We start from the raw sequence: 23,281 nt of genomic DNA on the forward strand, positions 1-23,281 counted from the left end.
AGGGAGGAGGAGAGGAGTGGGGAGGTTGATGAGGAGGGGGAGGTGGGGGGAGGAGTGGGGAGGTGGAGATGGAGGTGGAGGGGAGGAGTGGAGTGGGGGAGGTTGATGGAGGAGAGGGGGAGGTGGAGGGGAGGGGGAGATGGAGGAGAGGAGTGGGGAGGTGGAGATGGAGGAGTGGGGAGGAGTGGAGGAGAGGGGGAGGAGTGGGGAGGTGGAGGGGAGGAGTGGGGAGGTTGATGGAGGAGAGGTGGAGGGGAGGAGTGGGGAGGTGGAGGGGAGGGGGAGATGAAGGAGTCTCTCGCTTTCTTTCTTTCTCTCTCTCTTTCTTTCTTTCTTTCTTTCTTTCTTTCTTTCTTTCTTTCTCTCTTTCTCTCTTTCTTTCTTTCTTTCTTTCTTTCTTTCTTTCTTTCTTTCTTTCTTTCTTTCTTTCTTTCTTTCTTTCTTTCTTTCTTTCTTTCTTTCTTTCTTTCTTTCTTTCTTTCTGTGTGTGTTAACCCTGACTGTCTCCACAGCTTACAGTACGTTCTACATCGTTGGTCTGGTGCTCTCCATGCAAATCCCCTTTGTGGGGTTCCAGCCAATCAGGACCAGCGAACACATGGCTGCAGCAGGTAAGGACCAATCACCTGGGACAGTGATGTCACACCCTGATGCTGACCTTTGAACAGAGTTGTACAGGTTCGCTCTGGGCGTTTCATGTTCTCACCACCAGCTCCAGACAACTGATTATAGATAATAATAATAATAAGCCATTTAGCAGACGCTTTTATCCAAAGTGACTTACAGTCATGTGCGCATACATTTTTACGTATGGGTGGTCCCGGGGATCGAACCCACTACCCTGGCGTTACAAGCGCCATGCTCTACCAATTGAGCTACAGAGGACCACATGGATAGCCATGTACAGATTAGCATTTTTGGGGGTATGATATTTGCGCGTCTAACTTTCTCACTTATCATTACTCACGATTCATTCAGGATTATCCGTAAAATGCATCCAACAAATGTGTAGAGTCACAAGCTTGATGTAGTCATTGCGTGCTGTGAATATGGGACCAAATACTAAACCTTTTAATACTTTAATACACATATAAGTGAATTTGTCCCAATACCTTTGGTCCCCTAAAATGGGGGGACTATGTACAAAAAGTATTGTAATTTTTAAACGGTTCATCCGATATGGATGAAGATATCCTCAAATTAAAGCTGAGTCTGCACTTTAAATTCACATAGTCATTGTATCATTTCAAATCCAAAGTATTGGAGTACAGAGACAAAACAACAAAACATGTGTCACTGTCCCAAAATTCTTGGAGCTCACTGTATATTAGACCTTTTCTAGTTAGACAAATGCATGTTGTCTCTACCTGTACAGGTGTAATGTAAACTCTCTCTCTCTCTCTCTCTCTCTCTCTCTCTCTCTCTCTCTCTCTCTCTCTCTCTCTCTCTCTCTCTCTCTCTCTCTCTCTCTCTCTCTCTCTCTCTCTCTCTCTCTCTCTCTCTCTCTCTCTCTCTCTCTCTCTCTCTGCTCTCTCTCTCTTCTCTCTCTCTCTCTCTCTCTCTCTGTGCTCTCTCTCTCTCTGTCTCTCTCTCTCTCTCTCTCTCTCTCTCTCTCTCTGTCACTCTCTGTCTCTCTCTCTCTGTCTCTCTCTCTCTCTCTCTCTCTCTCTCTCTCTCTCTCTCTCTCTCTCTCTCTCTCTCTCTCTCTCTCTCTCTCTCTCTCTCTCTCTCTCTCTCTCCCTGTCTCTACCTGTACAGGGGTATAATGTAAACTCTCTCTTCTCTCTCTCTACCAGGTGTGTTTGCGTTACTCCAGGCCTATGCCTTCCTCCAGTACCTGAAAGACAGACTGACCAGGCAGGAGTTCCAGACCCTGTTCTTCCTGGGCGTCTCTCTGGCTGCTGGGGCAGTCTTCCTCACTGTTATATACCTGACTTATACAGGTAGGTCAACACCATGCTGTTATATACCTGACTTATACAGGTAGGTCAACACCATGCTGTTATATACCTGACTTATACAGGTAGGTCAACACCATGCTGTTATATACCTGACTTATACAGGTAGGTCAACACCCTGCTGTTATATACCTGACTTATACAGGTAGGTCAACACCATGCTGTTATATACCTGACTTATACAGGTAGGTCAACACCATGCTGTTATATACCTGACTTATACAGGTAGGTCAACACCCTGCTGTTATATACCTGACTTATACAGGTAGGTCAACACCCTGCTGTTATATACCTGACTTATACAGGTAGGTCAACACCATGCTGTTATATACCTGACTTATACAGGTAGGTCAACACCATGCTGTTATATACCTGACTTATACAGGTAGGTCAACACCCTGCTGTTATATACCTGACTTATACAGGTAGGTCAACACCAGGGATGGGCAACTTTGATGGGGGTGGAGGCCACACATGAGAGGCCGCAGTAGTTTGTGGGTCTGACCTCATCATGAGGGGCCGCAGTAGTTTGCGGGTCTGACCTCATCATGAGGGGCCGCAGTAGTTTGCGGGGCTGACCTCATCATGAGGGGCCGCAGTAGTTTGTGGGTCTGACCTCATCATGAGGGGCCGCAGTAGTTTGCGGGGCTGACCTCATCATGAGGGGGCCGCAGTAGTTTGCGGGTCTGACCTCATCATGAGGGGCCGCAGTAGTTTGCGGGGCTGACCTCATCATGAGGGGCCGCAGTAGTTTGTGGGTCTGACCTCATCATGAGGGGCCGCAGTAGTTTGCGGGGCTGACCTCATCATGAGGGGCCGCAGTAGTTTGTGGGTCTGACCTCATCATGAGGGGCCGCAGTAGTTTGCGGGGCTGACCTCATCATGAGGGGCCGCAGTAGTTTGTGGGTCTGACCTCATCATGAGGGGCCGCAGTAGTTTGCGGGGCTGACCTCATCATGAGGGGCCGCAGTAGTTTGTGGGTCTGACCTCATCATGAGGGGCCGCAGTAGTTTGCGGGTCTGACCTCATCATGAGGGGCCGCAGTAGTTTGCGGGTCTGACCTCATCATGAGGGGCCGCAGTAGTTTGCGGGTCTGACCTCATCGCGAGGGGCCGCAGTAGTTTGTGGGTCTGACCTCATCGCGAGGGGCCGCAGTAGTTTGCGGGGCTGACCTCATCATGAGGGGCCGCAGTAGTTTGTGGGTCTGACCTCATCGCGAGGGGCCGCAGTAGTTTGCGGGTCTGACCTCCTCATGAGGGGCCGCAGTAGTTTGCGGGTCTGACCTCATCATGAGGGGCCGCAGTAGTTTGCGGGTCTGACCTCATCATGAGGGGCCGCAGTAGTTTGCGGGTCTGACCTCATCATGAGGGGCCGCAGTAGTTTGCGGGTCTGACCTCATTATGAGGGGCCGCAGTAGTTTGCGGGTCTGACCTCCATCATGAGGGGCCGCAGTAGTTTGCGGGGCTGACCTCCATCATGAGCGGCCGCAGTAGTTTGCGGGTCTGCGTAATTTACTGCATTTCTACACGTTGCCATGGAGCGTAGAGAAATTTTAGCAGTTTTTAATATGATATCTAAGTGAGAGTGACTTACAAAATCAATGAGGGCCCACCGGTAATTCGGCCATGATTACAACAAGTGTAGGTAACTGTCCGCTAGACTGATTTAGCAACCTAAAACTTGTTAGCTAACTGTCAGGTGACTGACATAACAAGAGAGAACTTGCTGATGTACAACCACATTTAGAAATTGCACCTTGTTTATTCTACTTTTCTAACTCTCAACAGGAAGTTGAAACCCTGCCTGTTGCCCATCCTGTGTTAGATAGATAGATGAGGAGAAGGGTTGATTGGATTTGGTCCAAAATAGTCAGTGTGTGTGTGTGTGTGTGTGTGTGTGAACACGTTTTTACTATACTGAGTACCAGAAGTCCTCACAAGAATAGTAAAGCAACAAAAATTCAGAGAAGTGAAGACATTTTGATGGTCTCCACTAGTAAAAATGCTATTTTTAGGGTTAGGAGTTAGGGAAAATAGGATTTTGAATGGGAATCAATTGTTGGTCCCAAAAACCTAACGTGTGTGTGTGTGTGTGTGTGTGTGTGTGTGTGTGTGATCGTGATCGTGTACTTGATCATAACTGTGCTGTACTTTAATAATGTTCATTGTGTTTTAGGGCACATCGCTCCTTGGAGTGGTCGATTCTACTCCCTGTGGGATACAGGGTAAGTGAACTAAACAGTATACACACACACACACACACACACACACACTTAACAGTACTCTCACACTAGAACACTCTCCCAGCGTGTTTAACCTGGTAAACAACAGCTAAACTGAGGGCTCCAGCTGTCTATTTGTCTCAGAGAAAGTGTGCGTGTTCTGCTGCAGTGCAGTGTGGGTCGTGTCAGGTCAGTGAATGTCCAGTACCAGTGTGTGAGTGTGTGTGTTCAATACTACTGTAGTTTATTGCCGACCCATCAGAATAACAACTTTCTGATCGACAGCCAGACTGCAGAGCAGAGAGAGACATGCAGCCTGTCAAAACAAACGACAGTTTTACTCACTGTGGATCACCGTCACCAAGGAAACACTGTCTTCCTCTTTCTGTCAATGCCCACTCCTTTACTGTACACAAAACTTTCCACAGGCACTTCAGATAAATCCTATGGCTATGTTCTTAATCCCCCCTATGGTGTCATTCAGTAAAGGAACTGGTCTATATATAATACATGATCTATATATAATACATTATCTATATATAATACATGGTCTATATATAATACATGATCTATATATAATACATGATCTATATATAATACATTATCTATATATAATACATGGTCTATATATAATACATGATCTATATATAATACATGGTCTATATATAATACATGATCTATATATAATACATGGTCTATATATAATACATGGTCTATATATAATACATTATAGATAATACATGGTCTATATATAATACATGATCTATATATAATACATTATAGATAATACATGATCTATATATAATACATGATCTATATATAATACATGATCTATATATAATACATTATCTATATATAATACATCGTCTATATATAATACATTATAGATAATACATGGTCTATATATAATACATGGTCTATATATAATACATGGTCTATATATAATACATGGTCTATATATAATACATTTACATTTACATTTACGTCATTTAGCAGACGCTCTTATCCAGAGCGACTTACAAATTGGTGCATTCATTCATAATACATTATCTATATTTAATACATGGTCTATATATAATACATTATAGATAATACATGGTCTATATATAATACATGGTCTATATATAATACATGGTCTATATATAATACATTATAGATAATACATGGTCTATATATAATACATGGTCTATATATAATACATGATCTATATATAATACATTATAGATAATACATGATCTATATATAATACATGATCTATATATAATACATTATAGATAATACATGATCTATATATAATACATTATAGATAATACATGGTCCATATATAATGCATGGTCTATATATAATACATTATAGATAATACATGGTCTATATATAATACATGATCTATATATAATACATTATAGATAATACATGGTCTATATATAATACATGGTCTATATATAATACATGGTCTATATATAATACATTATAGATAATACATGGTCTATATATAATACATGATCTATATATAATACATTATATATAATACATGGTCTATATATAATACATGGTCTATATATAATACATTATCTATATATAATACATGGTCTATATATAATACATGGTCTATATATAATACATTATAGATAATACATGGTCTATATATAATACATGGTCTATATATAATACATGATCTATATATAATACATGGTATATATATAATACATTATAGATAATACATGGTCTATATATAATACATGATCTATATATAATACATGGTCTATATATAATACATGGTCTATATATAATACATTATATATAATACATGGTCTATATATAATACATGGTCTATATATAATACATTATAGATAATACATCATCTATATATAATACATGGTCTATATATAATACATGATCTATATATAATACATGATCTATACAGTGCTATGAAAAAGTATTTGCCCCCTTTCTAATTTTCTCTACTTCTGCATATTTGTGATACTGAATGTTATCAGATCTTCAACCAAAACCTAATATTAGATAAAGGGAACATAAGTGAACAAATAACACAACAATTACATATTTATTTCATAAACAAAGTTATGCAACACCCAATTCCCCTGTGTGAAAAAGTAATTGCCCCCTTACACTCAATAACTGGTTGTGCCACCTTTAGCTGCAATGACTCCAACCAAATGCTTCCTGTAGTTGTTGATCAGTCTCTCACGTCGCTGTGGAGGAATTTTGGCCCACTCTTCCATGCAGAACTGCTTTAACTCAGTGACGTGTGGGTTTTCAAGCATGAACTGCTCGTTTCAAGTCCTGCCACAACATCTCAATTGGGATTAGGTCTGGACTTTGACTAGGCCATTCCAAAACTTCCAATTTGTTGCTTTTTAGCAATTTTCATGTATACTTGACTGTGTGTTTTGGATCATTGTCTTGCTGCATGACCCAGCTGCGCTTCAGCTTCAGCTCACAGACGGATGGTCTGACATTCTCCTGTAGAATTCTCTGATACAGAGCAGAATTCATAGTTCCTTCTATTAAGGCAAGTTGTCCAGGTCCCGAGGCAGCAAAGCATCCCCAAACCATCACACCACCACCACCATGCTTGACCTTTGGTATGATGTTCTTACTGTGGAATGCAGACTTTGGTTTTCGCCAGATATTACTGGAACCATGTCGTCCAAAAAGTTATAATTTTGAATCATCTGTCCATAGAACGTTCTTCCAAGAGTCTTGATGATCAACCAGGTGCTATTTGTCAAACTTGAGTCAACCTTTTGGATGAGATGGGTCCCATTATGCCTGGCGAAAACCAAACACTGCATTCCACAGTAAGAACATCATACCAAAGGTCAAGCATGGTGGTGGTGGTGTGATGGTTTGGGGATGCTTTGCTGCCTCAGGACCTGGACGACTTGCCTTAATAGAAGGAACCATGAATTCTGCTAATCTCCTCTCTTCTCCGTCTGTCCCTTCCTCCTCTCTTCTCCCTCTCTCTGTCCCTTCCCCCTCTCTTCTCCCTCTCTCTGTCCCTTCCTCCTCTCTTCTCCCTCCCTCCCTCCCTCCCTCCCTCCCTCCCTCCCTCCCTCCCTCCCTCTGTCCCTTCCTCCTCTCTTCTCCCTCTCTCTGTCCCTCCCTCCCTCCCTCCCTCCCTCTCTCTGTCCCTTCCTCCTCTCTTCTCCCTCTCTCTGTCCCTTCCTCCTCTCTTCTCCCTCTCTCTGTCCCTTCCTCCTCTCTTCTCCCTCTCTCTGTCCCTTCCCCTCCCTCCCCTCCCTCCCTCCCTCCCTCCCTCCCTCCTCCTCCCTCCCTCCCTCCCTCCCTCCCTCCCTCCCTCCCTCCCTCCCTCCCTCCCTCCCTCCCTCCCTCCCTCCCTCCCCCTCTCTTCTCCCTCCCTCCCTCCCCCTCTCTTCTTCCTCCCTCCCTCCCTCCCTCCCTCTCTCTCTCCTCCCTCCCTCCCCCCTCTCCTCCCTCCCTCCCTCCCTCCCCCCTCTCTTCTCCTCTCTCTGTCCCTCCCTCCCCTCTCTTCTCCCTCTCTCTGTTCCCTCCCTCCCTCCCTCCCTCCCTCCCTCCCTCCCTCCCCTCTCTTCTCACTCTCTCTGTCCCTTCCTCCTCTATCCTCCCTCTCTCTGTCCCTCCCTCCCTCTCTTCTCCTCTCTCTGTCCCTCCCTCCCTCCCTCCCTCCCTCCCTCCCTCCCTCCCTCCCTCCCTCCTCCCTCCCTCTCTTCTACTCTCTCTGTCCCTCCCTCCCCTCTCTTCTCCCTCCCTCCCTCCCTCCCTCCCCCTCTCTTCTACCTCTCTGTCCCTCCCTCCCTCTCTCTCTCCTCTCTCTGTCCCTTCCTCCTCTCTCCTCCCTCTCTCTGTCCCTCCCTCCCCTCCCTTCTCCCTCTCTCTGTCCCTTCCCCCTCCCTCCCTCCCTCCCTCCTCCCTCCCTCCCTCCCTCCCTCCTCCCTCCCTCCCTCCTCCCTCCCTCCCTCCCTCCCTCCCTCCCTCCCTCCCTCCCTCTCTTCTCCCTCTCTCTGTCCCTTCCTCCTCCCTCCCTCCCTCCTCTCTTCTCCCTCTCTCTGTCCCTTCCTCCTCCCTCCCTCCCTCCCTCCTCTCTTCTCCCTCTCTCTGTCCCTTCCTCCTCTCTTCTCCCTCTCTCTGTCCCTCTCTCCCTTCCTCCTCTCTCCAGGTATGCTAAGATCCACATCCCCATCATAGCTTCCGTCTCGGAGCACCAGCCCACCACCTGGGTCTCCTTTTTCTTTGACCTCCACATCCTGGTCTGTACCTTTCCTGCTGGACTCTGGTTCTGCATCAAGAACATCAACGATGAGAGAGTCTTCGGTAAGATGGCATGGCAGCCAACACACACACAAATACGAGCACGTCTACGGTTAGATTTCATGGTAATGCGTGTGTGTGTGTGACCATAGAAATAGAATGACTACAGCAATCATTACCATTCAAGTCAACACACACACACACACACACACACACACACACACACACACACACACACACACACACACACACACACAGGGCTGTATAGCCTACTCTCTAGGGATGTGCATCTTTCCCTTTCAAGGCGATTCGATACGTATGTAGATACATGGGCTGTGATACGACACAGGAACAATATGGTTTAGTTTGAAACGATTCCGTGAGATTTGGTTTGATTAGAGGAACGAATCGTTGCAATTCGGTTAGATGCGATATGATTCAATGCGCTAACATTTGTTACATAAAACGCATTCATTTTCCATTCTAAATTAAAATCTGCTGCTGATGGAGCTGATGAGCTTGGCCTCTCTGAGCTGACTTCTGTCTGAGCAGACGTGTGTGTGTGTTTGTGTGTGTGTGTGTGTGTGTGAGTGAGTGAGTTTAGACAGCGCATTTGATAAAAATAACCTAGCAAATTACATTGGTTGTCACTCATCTCATAAAGTCTAATATTGCGCAAGCCATTGTACAAACATTTGAATGCTGAAGGTGGTGAGCAGACAGAAGTGCCAGATCAGGAACAGGCCCACCTCTCGCACAGCGCACACTTTGACTGGGCTACTGGTGTTGCCCGGGCTTGTTCGGCACAATTACCTGTAGATCAACGACTGGCAACATAATTACATGCTTAGTTTGACACTGAAGGACTGAGAGGTGTTTTCAGAAGGTAGAAAGAAAGCGTGAACTGGCGATTCGTAATGTTTGAATCGATTTTCTAGACCGATGAATGCAAAATTGGTATGGTTTGGGGTCCCACGGACCAAAGCACTCATATCTTAAACATTTGAACCCGGACCAGTGCATATTGGTGTGTCGTTACATCCCTCCTACTCTCCTCTGCCCATCAGGTCATTAACCACCCAGTACAGACAGACGGACATGGAGGGGTTGGTGTTTTGTGTTAACCACCCAGTACAGACAAATCTAATTTTTATTTGTCACATGCGCCGAATGCAACAGGTGTAGACCTTAGGGTGAAATGCTTACTTACAAGCCCTTAACCAACAATGCAGTTTTAAGGAAAAATAAGTGTTAAGTAAAAAATTGATAAGTAAAAAATTAAAAATGAAGACAAATAACAAATAATTAAAGAACAGCAGTAAAATAACAGTAGCAAAGCTTTATACAGGGGATACAGGTTAGTCGAGGTAATTGAGGTAATAATAATAATAATAATATGCCATTTAGCAGACGCTTTTATCCAAAGCGACTTACAGTCATGCGTGCATACATTTTTTGTGTATGGGTGGTCCCGGGGATCGAACCCACTACCTTGGCGTTACAACCGCCGTGCTCTACCAGCTGAGCTACAGAGGACCACAAGTAATTTGTACATGTGGGTAGAGGTGAAGTGACTATGCGGACGGACATGGAGTTTGTGTTTCTCAGTAGTAATTGTCAGCACTACACTGATTTTCCACTGGCATCACCCTGTCAGCAGTACACAGGGTTTCGCAGGACATTGGATTCAGGGAAATCAAGAGGGGGAGGGGTATGCCTCTTCATCAACAACAAATGGTGTTATTATTTTACAAAATGAACAGTATATATAAACACACCCCAACAGGAGCAGGCCCTATAGACACATAAACACACCCCAACAGGAGCAGGCCCTATAGACACATAAACACACCCCAACAGGAGCAGGCCCTATAGACACATAAACACACCCCAACAGGAGCAGGCCCTATAGACACATAAACACACCCCAACAGGAGCAGGCCCTATAGACACATAAACACACCCCAACAGGAGCAGGCCCTATAGACACATAAACACACCCCAACAGGAGCAGGCCCTATAGACACATAAACACACCCCAACAGGAGCAGGCCCTATAGACACATAAACACACCCCAACAGGAGCAGGCCCTATAGACACATAAACACACCCCAACAGGAGCAGGCCCTATAGACATATAAACACACCCCAACAGGAGCAGGCCCTATAGACACCTAAACACACCCCAACAGGAGCAGGCCCTATAGACACATAAACACACCCCAACAGGAGCAGGCCCTATAGACACATAAACACACCCCAACAGGAGCAGGCCCTATAGACACATAAACACACCCCAACAGGAGCAGGCCCTATAGACACATAAACACACCCCAACAGGAGCAGGCCCTATAGACACATAAACACACCCCAACAGGAGCAGGCCCTATAGACACATAAACACACCCCAACAGGAGCAGGCCCTATAGACACATAAACACACCCCAACAGGAGCAGGCCCTATAGACACATACAGTGGGGGAAAAAAAATATTTAGTCAGCCACCAATTGTGCAAGTTCTCCCACTTAAAAAGATGAGAGAGGCCTGTAATTTTCATCATAGGTACACGTCAACTATGACAGACAAAATGAGAAATTTTTTCTCCAGAAAATCACATTGTAGGATTTTTTATGAATTTATTTGCAAATTATGGTGGAAAATAAGTATTTGGTCACCTACAAACAAGCAAGATTTCTGGCTCTCACAGACCTGTAACTTCTTCTTTAAGAGGCTCCTCTGTCCTCCACTCGTTACCTGTATTAATGGCACCTGTTTGAACTTGTTATCAGTATAAAAGACACCTGTCCACAACCTCAAACAGTCACACTCCAAACTCCACTATGGCCAAGACCAAAGAGCTGTCAAAGGACACCAGAAACAAAATTGTAGACCTGCACCAGGCTGGGAAGACTGAATCTCAATAGGTAAGCAGCTTGGTTTGAAGAAATCAACTGTGGGAGCAATTATTAGGAAATGGAAGACATACAAGACCACTGATAATCTCCCTCGATCTGGGGCTCCACGCAAGATCTCACCCCGTGGGGTCAAAATGATCACAAGAACGGTGAGCAAAAATCCCAGAACCACACGGGGGGACCTAGTGAATGATCTGCAGAGAGCTGGGACCAAAGTAACAAAGCCTACCATCAGTAACACACTACGCCGCCAGGGACTCAAATCCTGCAGTGCCAGACGTGTCCCCCTGCTTAAGCCAGTACATGTCCAGGCCCGTCTGAAGTTTGCTAGAGTGCATTTGGATGATCCAGAAGAGGATTGGGAGAATGTCATATGGTCAGATGAAACCAAAATATAACTTTTTGGTAAAAACTCAACTCGTCGTGTTTGGAGGACAAAGAATGCTGAGTTGCATCCAAAGAACACCATACCTACTGTGAAGCATGGGGGTGGAAACATCATGCTTTGGGGCTGTTTTTCTGCAAAGGGACCAGGACGACTGATCCGTGTAAAGGAAAGAATGAATGGAGCCATGTATCGTGAGATTTTGAGTGAAAACCTCCTTCCATCAGCAAGGGCATTGAAGATGAAATGTGGCTGGGTCTTTCAGCATGACAATGATCCCAAACACACCGCCCTGCAACGAAGGAGTGGCTTCGTAAGAAGCATTTCAAGGTCCTGGAGTGGCCTAGCCAGTCTCCAGATCTCAACCCCATAGAAAATCTTTGGAGGGAGTTGAAAGTCCGTGTTGCCCAGCGACAGCCCCAAAACATCACTGCTCTAGAGGAGATCTGCATGGAGGAATGGGCCAAAATACCAGCAACAGTGTGTGAAAACCTTGTGAAGACATACAGAAAACGTTTGACCTGTGTCATTGCCAACAAAGGGTATATAACAAAGTATTGAGAAACTTTTGTTATTGACCAAATACTTATTTTCCACCATAATTTGCAAATACATTCATTAAAAATCCTACAATGTGATTTTCTGGAATTTTTTCCTCATTTTGTCTGTCATAGTTGACGTGTCCCTATGATGAAAATTACAGGCCTCTCTCATCTTTTTAAGTGGGAGAACTTGCACAATTGGTGGCTGACTAAATACTTTTTTCCCCCACTGTACTTCTATCACTCCAGTATCCCTGCACATTGTAAATATGGTATTGGCACTGACCCTGGAACTGTCCCTGTAAATAGCTACTGACCCTGGAACTGACCCTGTATATAGCTACTGACCCTGGATCTGACCCTGTATATAGCTACTGACCCTGGAACTGTCCCTGTAAATAGCTACTGACCCTGGAACTGTCCCTGTATATAGCTACTGACCCTGGAACTGACCCTGTATATAGCTACTGACCCTAGAACTGTCCCTGTATATAGATACTGACCCTGGATCTGACCATGTATATAGCTACTGACCCTGGAACTGTCCCTGTATATAGGTACTGACCCTGGAACTGACCCTGTATATAGCTACTGACCCTGGAACTGTCCCTGTATATAGGTACTGACCCTGGAACTGACCCTGTATATAGCTACTGACCCTGGAACTGTCCCTGTATATAGCTACTGACCCTGGAACTGACCCTGTATATAGCTACTGACCCTGGAACTGTCCCTGTATATAGCTACTGACCCTGGAACTGTCCCTGTATATAGCTACTGACCCTGGAACTGACCCTGTATATAGCTACTGACCCTGGAACTGACCCTGTATATAGCTACTGACCCTGGAACTGACCCTGTATATAGCTACTGACCCTGGAACTGTCCCTGTATATAGCTACTGACCCTGGAACTGACCCTGTATATTTCTGACTTACTTTCTCGTATTCTTCTTATTTCTATTTCTCGTGTTTTTGTTCTACTTGACTTTTGTATTAATGTTTTATAATACTACCGATATTGATTACTGCATTGTTGGGGAAAGAGCCAGCAAGAAAGGCATTTCACTGTGCTAGTGCACGTGACAATAACAACCAGAAACTGTCTCTGCAATACTGCAGCCGTGAGTTAAACCCTGCAGCCGTGAGTTAAACCCTGCAGCCGTGAGTTAAACCCTGCAGCCGTGAGTTAAACCCTGCAGCCGTGAGTTAAACCCTGCAGCCGTGAGTTAAACCCTAACCCTGCTCTCTGCCTCTCCCTAGTTTGTGTGTGTGTGTGTGTGTGTGTGTTGTGTGTACAAAACAGAAAGTAAAAGACGCAAAAACTAAACTTAAGAACGGGAAGCATAGAAATAGCGCACATAGAACAGATCTCGGGCTTCTTAGACCTGCTTTCAGTGAGAATCACAGATCTATAACTCACATTTCTATGTGAATTCAAAAGTTACATCATGCCGCTTTAATAGGATCTCTGTGTTAACCCCTGCTCTTCCTAGTGGTTCTGTATGCTATCAGTGCTGTCTACTTCTCAGAGAGAGTAGTGTGTTAAACCTTAATCCAATATGTTAAACCTTAACCCAATATGTTCAACCTTAACCCAATATGTTCAACCTTAACCCAGTGTGTTAAACCTTAACCCAATATGTTCAACCTTAGCCCAATATGTTCAACCCTAACCCAGTGTATTAAACCTTAACCCAATATGTTCAACCTTAACCCAGTGTATTAAACCTTAACCCAATATGTTCAACCTTAACCCAGTGTGTTCAACCTTAACCCAATATGTTCAACCTTAACCCAGTGTATTAAACCTTAACCCAGTGTATTAAACCTTAACCCAATATGTTCAACCTTAACCCAGTGTATTAAACCTTAACCCAATATGTTCAACCTTAACCCAATATGTTCAACCTTAACCCAGTGTATTAAACCTTAACCCAATATGTTCAACCTTAACCCAGTGTATTAAACCTTAACCCAATATGTTCAACCTTAACCCAATATGTTTAACCTTAACCCAATATGTTCAACCTTAACCCAGTGTATTAAACCTTAACCCAGTGTATTAAACCTTAACCCAATATGTTCAACCTTAACCCAGTGTATTAAACCTTAACCCAATATGTTCAACCTTAACCCAGTGTATTAAACCTTAACCCAATATGTTCAAACTTAACCCAATATGTTCAACCTTAACCCAATATGTTCAACCTTAACCCAATATGTTCAACCTTAACCCAGTGTATTAAACCTTAACCCAATATGTTCAACCTTAACCCAATATGTTCAACCTTAACCCAGTGTATTAAACCTTAACCCAGTGTATTAAACCTTAACCCAGTGTATTAAACCTTAACCCAATATGTTCAACCTTAACCCAATATGTTCAACCTAAACCCAATATGTTCAACCTTAACCCAGTGTATTAAACCTTAACCCAATATGTTCAACCTTAACCCAATATGTTCAACCTTAACCCAGTGTATTAAACCTTAACCCAATATGTTCAACCTTAACCCAGTGTATTAAACCTTAACCCAATATGTTCAACCTTAACCCAATATGTTCAACCTTAACCCAGTGTATTAAACCTTAACCCAATATGTTCAACCTTAACCCAATATGTTCAACCTTAACCCAGTGTATTAAACCTTAACCCAATATGTTCAACCTTAACCCAGTGTATTAAACCTTAACCCAATATGTTCAACCTTAACCCAGTGTATTAAACCTTAACCCAATATGTTCAACCTTAACCCAGTGTATTAAACCTTAACCCAATATGTTCAACCTTAACCCAATATGTTCAACCTTAACCCAGTGTATTAAACCTTAACCCAATATATTCAACCTTAACCCAATATGTTCAACCTTAACCCAGTGTATTAAACCTTAACCCAATATGTTCAACCTTAACCCAATATGTTCAACCTTAACCCAGTGTATTAAACCTTAACCCAATATGTTCAACCTTAACCAACCTTAACCCAATATGTTCAACCTTAACCCAGTTCAACTTAAACCTTAACCTTAACCCAGTGTATTAAACCTTAACCCAATATGTTCAACCTTAACCCAATATGTTCAACCTTAACCCAATATGTTCAACCTTAACCCAATATGTTCAACCTTAACCCAATATGTTCAACCTTAACCCAGTGTATTAAACCTTAACCCAATATGTTCAACCTTAACCCAGTGTATTAAACCTTAACCCAATATGTTCAACCTTAACCCAATATGTTCAACCTTAACCCAGTGTATTAAACCTTAACCCAATATGTTCAACCTTAACCCAATATGTTCAACCTTAACCCAGTGTATTAAACCTTAACCCAATATGTTCAACCTTAACCCAATATGTTCAACCTTAACCCAGTGTATTAAACCTTAACCCAATATGTTCAACTAGTTCAACCTTAACCCAGTGTATTAAACCTTAACCCAATATGTTCAACCTTAACCCAATATGTTCAACCTTAACCCAATATGTTCAACCTTAACCCAGTGTATTAAACCTTAACCCAATATGTTCAACCTTAACCAATATGTTCAAAACCAGTGTATTAAACCTTAACCCAATATGTTCAACCTTAACCCAATATGTTCAACCTTAACCCAGTATGTTCAACCCTAACCCAATATGTTCAACCTTAACCCAATATGTTCAACCTTAACCCAGTGTATTAAACCTTAACCCAATATGTTCAACCTTAACCCAATATGTTCAACCTTAACCCAATATGTTCAACCTTAACCCAGTGTATTAAACCTTAACCCAATATGTTCAACCTTAACCCAGTGTATTAAACCTTAACCCAATATGTTCAACCTTAACCCAATATGTTCAACCTTAACCCAGTGTATTAAACCTAACAATATTTCAACCTTAACCCAATATGTTCAACCTTAACCCAGTGTATTAAACCTTAACCCAATATGTTCAACCTTAACCCAATATGTTCAACCCTAACCCAGTGTATTAAACCTTAACCCAATATGTTCAACCTTAACCCAATATTTCAACCTTAACCCAGTGTATTAAACCTTAACAATATGTTCAACCTTAACCCAATATGTTCAACCCTAACCCAGTGTATTAAACCTTAACCCAGTATGTTAAACCTTAACCCAATATGTTCAACCTTAACCCAGTGTATTAAACCTTAACCCAATATGTTCAACCTTAACCCAGTGTATTAAACCTTAACCCAATATGTTCAACCTTAACCCAATATGTTCAACCTTAACCCAGTGTATTAAACCTTAACCCAATATATGTTCAACCTTAACCCAATATGTTCAACCTTAACCCAGTGTATTAAACCTTAACCCAATATGTTCAACCCTTAACCCAATATGTTCAACCTTAACCCAGTGTATTAAACCTTAACCCAATATGTTCAACCTTAACCCAATATGTTCAACCTTAACCCAATATGTTCAACCTTAACCCAGTGTATTAAACCTTAACCCAATATGTTCAACCTTAACCCAATATGTTCAACCTTAACCAGTGTATTAAACCTTAACCCAATATGTTCAACTCTTAACCCAGTGTATTAAACCTTAACCCAATATGTTCAACCTTAACCCAGTGTATTCAACCTTAACCCAATATGTTCAACCTTAACCCAATATGTTCAACCTTAACCCAATATGTTCAACCTTAACCCAGTGTATTAAACCTTAACCCAATATGTTCAACCTTAACCCAATATGTTCAACCTTAACCCAATATGTTCAACCTTAACCCAGTGTATTAAACCTTAACCCAATATGTTTCAACCTTAACCCAATATGTTCAACCTTAACCCAGTGTATTAAACCTTAACCCAATATGTTCAACCTTAACCCAGTGTATTAAACCTTAACCCAATATGTTCAACCTTAACCCAATATGTTCAACCTTAACCCATGTGTTAAACCTTAACCCAATATGTTCAACCTTAACCCAGTGTATTAAACCTTAACCCAATATGTTCAACCTTAACCCAGTGTATTAAACCTTAACCCAATATGTTCAACCTTAACCCAATATGTTCAACCTTAACCCAGTGTATTAAACCTTAACCCAATATGTTCAACCTTAACCCAATATGTTCAACCTTAACCCAGTGTATTAAACCTTAACCCAATATGTTCAACCTTAACCCAATATGTTCAACCTTAACCCAGTGTATTAAACCTTAACCCAATATGTTCAACCTTAACCCAGTGTATTAAACCTTAACCCAATATGTTCAACCTTAACCCAATATGTTCAACCTTAACCCAATATGTTCAACCTTAACCCAGTGTATTAAACCTTAACCCAATATGTTCAACCTTAACCCAGTGTATTAAACCTTAACCCAATATGTTCAACCTTAACCCAATATGTTCAACCTTAACCCAGTGTATTAAACCTTAACCCAATATGTTCAACCTTAACCCAATATGTTCAACCTTAACCCAGTGTATTAAACCTTAACCCAATATGTTCAACCTTAACCCAATATGTTCAACCTTAACCCAGTGTATTAAACCTTAACCCAATATGTTCAACCTTAACCCAATGTGTTCAACCTTAACCCAATATGTTCAACCTTAACCCAATATGTTCAACCTTAACCCAGTGTATTAAACCTTAACCCAATATGTTCAACCTTAACCCAATATGTTCAACCTTAACCCAGTGTATTAAACCTTAACCCAATATGTTCAACCTTAACCCAATATGTTCAACCTTAACCCAGTGTATTAAACCTTAACCCAATATGTTCAACCTTAACCCAATATGTTCAACCTTAACCCAGTGTATTAACCCAACCTTAACCCAATATGTTCAACCTTAACCCAGTGTATTAAACCTTAACCCAATATGTTCAACCTTAACCCAATATGTTTCAACCTTAACCCAATATGTTCAACCTTAACCCAGTGTATTAAACCTTAACCCAATATGTTCAACCTTAACCCAATATGTTCAACCTTAACCCAGTGTATTAAACCTTAACCCAATATGTTCAACCTTAACCCAATATGTTCAACCTTAACCCAGTGTATTAAACCTTAACCCAATATGTTCAACCTTAACCCAATATGTTCAACCCTTAACCCAGTGTATTAAACCTTAACCCAATATGTTCAAATCTTAAACCTTAACCCAATATGTTCAACCTTAACCCAGTGTATTAAACCTTAACCCAATATGTTCAACCTTAACCCAGTGTATTAAACCTTAACCCAATATGTTCAACCTTAACCCAATATGTTCAACCTTAACCCAATATGTTCAACCTTAACCCAGTGTATTAAACCTTAACCCAATATGTTCAACCTTAACCCAATATGTTCAACCTTAACCCAGTGTATTAAACCTTAACCCAATATGTTCAACCTTAACCCAATATGTTCAACCTTAACCCAGTGTATTAAACCTTAACCCAATATGTTCAACCTTAACCCAATATGTTCAACCCTAACCCAGTGTATTAAACCTTAACCCAATATGTTCAACCTTAACCCAATATGTTCAACCTTAACCCAGTGTATTAAACCTTAACCCAATATGTTCAACCTTAACCCAATATGTTCAACCTTAACCCAATATGTTCAACCTTAACCCAGTGTATTAAACCTTAACCCAATATGTTCAACCTTAACCCAGTGTATTAAACCTTAACCCAATATGTTCAACCTTAACCCAATATGTTCAACCTTAACCCAATATGTTCAACCTTAACCCAGTGTATTAAACCTTAACCCAATATGTTCAACCTTAACCCAATATGTTCAACCTTAACCCAATATGTTCAACCTTAACCCAATATGTTCAACCTTAACCCAATATGTTCAACCTTAACCCAGTGTATTAAACCTTAACCCAATATGTTCAACCACATAAAACCTTAACCCAATATGTTCAACCTTAACCCAGTGTATTAAACCTTAACCCAATATGTTCAACCTTAACCCAGTGTATTAAACCTTAACCCAATATGTTCAACCTTAACCCAATATGTTCAACCTTAACCCAATATGTTCAACCTTAACCCAGTGTATTAAACCTTAACCCAATATGTTCAACCTTAACCCAGTGTATTAAACCTTAACCCAATATGTTCAACCTTAACCCAATATGTTCAACCTTAACCCAGTGTATTAAACCTTAACCCAATATGTTCAACCTTAACCCAATATGTTCAACCTTAACCCAGATTAACTTAACATATGTATTAAACCTTAACCCAATATGTTCAACCTTAACCCAATATGTTCAACCTTAACCCAGTGTATTAAACCTTAACCCAATATGTTCAACCTTAACCCAGTGTATTAAACCTTAACCCAATATGTTCAACCTTAACCCAATATGTTCAACCTTAACCCAGTGTATTAAACCTTAACCCAATATGTTCAACCTTAACCCAGTGTATTAAACCTTAACCCAATATGTTCAACCTTAACCCAATATGTTCAACCTTAACCCAGTGTATTAAACCTTAACCCAATATGTTCAACCTTAACCCAATATGTTCAACCTTAACCCAGTGTATTAAACCTTAACCCAATATGTTCAACCTTAACCCAATATGTTCAACCTTAACCCAATATGTTCAACCCCTTAACCCAGTGTATTAAACCTTAACCCAATATGTTCAACCTTAACCCAATATGTTCAACCTTAACCCAGTGTGTTAAACCTTAACCCAATATGTTCAACCTTAACCCAGTGTATTAAACCTTAACCCAATATGTTCAACCTTAACCCAGTGTATTAAACCTTAACCCAATATGTTCAACCTTAACCCAATATGTTCAACCTTAACCCAGTGTATTAAACCTTAACCCAATATGTTCAACCTTAACCCAATATGTTCAACCTTAACCCAGTGTATTAAACCTTAACCCAATATGTTCAACCTTAACCCAATATGTTCAACCTTAACCCAGTGTATTAAACCTTAACCCAATATGTTCAACCTTAACCCAATATGTTCAACCTTAACCCAATATGTTAAACCTTAACCCAGTGTATTAAACCTTAACCCAATATGTTCAACCTTAACCCAGTGTATTAAACCTTAACCCAATATGTTCAACCTTAACCCAATATGTTCAACCTTAACCCAATATGTTCAACCTTAACCCAGTGTATTAAACCTTAACCCAATATGTTCAACCTTAACCCAGTGTATTAAACCTTAACCCAATATGTTCAACCTTAACCCAGTGTATTAAACCTTAACCCAATATGTTCAACCTTAACCCAATATGTTCAACCTTAACCCAGTGTATTAAACCTTAACCCAATATGTTCAACCTTAACCCAATATGTTCAACCTTAACCCAGTATGTTAAACCTTAACCCAATATGTTCAACCTTAACCCAGTGTATTAAACCTTAACCCAATATGTTCAACCTTAACCCAATATGTTCAACCTTAACCCAGTGTATTAAACCTTAACCCAATATGTTCAACCTTAACCCAATATGTTCAACCTTAACCCAGTGTGTTAAACCTTAACCCAATATGTTCAACCTTAACCCAATATGTTCAACCTTAACCCAGTGTATTAAACCTTAACCCAATATGTTCACCTTCGAAACCTTAACCCAATATGTTCAACCTTAACCCAATATGTTCAACCTTAACCCAATATGTTCAACCTTAACCCAGTGTATTAAACCTTAACCCAATATGTTCAACCTTAACCCAGTGTATTAAACCTTAACCCAATATGTTCAACCTTAACCCAATATGTTCAACCTTAACCCAATATGTTCAACCTTAACCCAGTGTATTAAACCTTAACCCAATATGTTCAACCTTAACCCAATATGTTCAACCCTAACCCAGTGTGTTAAACCTTAACCCAGTGTATTAAACCTTAACCCAATATGTTCAACCTTAACCCAATATGTTCAACCAACCCGTGTATAAACCTTAACCCAATATGTTCAACCTTAACCCAATATGTTCAACCTTAACCCAATATGTTCAACCTTAACCCAGTGTATTAAACCTTAACCCAATATGTTCAACCTTAACCCAGTGTATTAAACCTTAACCCAATATGTTCAACCTTAACCCAATATGTTCAACCTTAACCCAGTGTATTAAACCTTAACCCAATATGTTCAACCTTAACCCAATATGTTCAACCTTAACCCAGTGTATTAAACCTTAACCCAATATGTTCAACCTTAACCCAATATGTTCAACCTTAACCCATGTATTAAACCTTAACCCAATATGTTCAACCTTAACCCAGTGTATTAAACCTTAACCCAATATGTTCAACCTTAACCCAATATGTTCAACCTTAACCCAATGTGTTCAACCTTAACCCAGTGTATTAAACCTTAACCCAATATGTTCAACCTTAACCCAGTGTATTAAACCTTAACCCAATATGTTCAACCTTAACCCAGTGTATTAAACCTTAACCCAATATGTTCAACCTTAACCCAATATGTTCAACCTTAACCCAGTGTATTAAACCTTAACCCAATATGTTCAACCTTAACCCAATATGTTCAACCTTAACCCAATATGTTCAACCTTAACCCAATATGTTCAACCTTAACCCAGTGTATTAAACCTTAACCCAATATGTTCAACCTTAACCCAGTGTATTAAACCTTAACCCAATATGTTCAACCTTAACCCAATATGTTCAACCTTAACCCAATATGTTCAACCTTAACCCAGTGTATTAAACCTTAACCCAATATGTTCAACCTTAACCCAGTGTATTAAACCTTAACCCAATATGTTCAACCTTAACCCAGTGTATTAAACCTTAACCCAATATGTTCAACCTTAACCCAGTGTATTAAACCTTAACCCAATATGTTCAACCTTAACCCAATATGTTCAACCTTAACCCAGTGTATTAAACCTTAACCCAATATGTTCAACCTTAACCCAATATGTTCAACCTTAACCCAGTGTATTAAACCTTAACCCAATATGTTCAACCTTAACCCAATATGTTCAACCTTAACCCAGTGTATTAAACCTTAACCCAATATGTTCAACCTTAACCCAATATGTTCAACCTTAACCCAGTGTATTAAACCTTAACCCAATATGTTCAACCTTAACCCAATATGTTCAACCTTAACCCAGTGTATTAAACCTTAACCCAATATGTTCAACCTTAACCCAGTCTATTAAACCTTAACCCAATATGTTCAACCTTAACCCAATATGTTCAACCTTAACCCAGTGTATTAAACCTTAACCCAATATGTTCAACCCTTAACCCAGTGTATTAAACCTTAACCCAATATGTTCAACCTTAACCCAGTGTATTAAACCTTAACCCAATATGTTCAACCTTAACCCAATATGTTCAACCTTAACCCAGTGTATTAAACCTTAACCCAATATATTCAACCCTTAACCCAATATGTTCAACCTTAACCCAGTGTATTAAACCTTAACCCAATATGTTCAACCTTAACCCAATATGTTCAACCTTAACCCAGTGTATTAAACCTTAACCCAATATGTTCAACCTTAACCCAATATGTTCAACCCCTAACCCAGTGTATTAAACCTTAACCCAGTGTATTAAACCTTAACCCAATATGTTCAACCTTAACCCAATATGTTCAACCTTAACCCAATATGTTCAACCTTAACCCAATATGTTCAACCTTAACCCAATATGTTCAACCTTAACCCAGTGTATTAAACCTTAACCCAATATGTTCAACCCTAACCCAGTGTATTAAACCTTAACCCAATATGTTCAACCTTAACCCAATATGTTCAACCCTTAACCCAATATGTTCAACCTTAACCCAGTGTATTATACCTTAACCCAATATGTTCAACCTTAACCCAGTGTATTAAACCTTAACCCAATATGTTCAACCTTAACCCAATATGTTCAACCTAAACCCAATATGTTCAACCTTAACCCAGTGTATTAAACCTTAACCCAATATGTTCAACCTTAACCCAATATGTTCAACCTTAACCCAGTGTATTAAACCTTAACCCAA

The 23,281-nt window shown here is 40.9% G+C and overlaps 1 protein-coding gene across 1 annotated transcript in view; it reads left to right on the forward strand.

Moving 5' to 3' along the window:
• Positions 1-23,281, forward strand: part of LOC121542584 (dolichyl-diphosphooligosaccharide--protein glycosyltransferase subunit STT3B-like) — a 71,307-nt gene that overhangs the window by 32,246 nt on the left and 15,780 nt on the right. Inside the window, exons 6-9 of the mRNA XM_045218356.1 lie at positions 513-611; positions 1,797-1,943; positions 4,134-4,182; positions 8,342-8,496. Coding sequence (XP_045074291.1) covers positions 513-611; positions 1,797-1,943; positions 4,134-4,182; positions 8,342-8,496 — 450 coding nt within the window. The remainder of the gene's footprint in view (positions 1-512; positions 612-1,796; positions 1,944-4,133; positions 4,183-8,341; positions 8,497-23,281) is intronic.

Source organism: Coregonus clupeaformis, unplaced genomic scaffold, assembly GCF_020615455.1.
Source record: "Coregonus clupeaformis isolate EN_2021a unplaced genomic scaffold, ASM2061545v1 scaf1522, whole genome shotgun sequence".
Classification (NCBI taxonomy): Eukaryota; Metazoa; Chordata; class Actinopteri; order Salmoniformes; family Salmonidae; genus Coregonus; species Coregonus clupeaformis.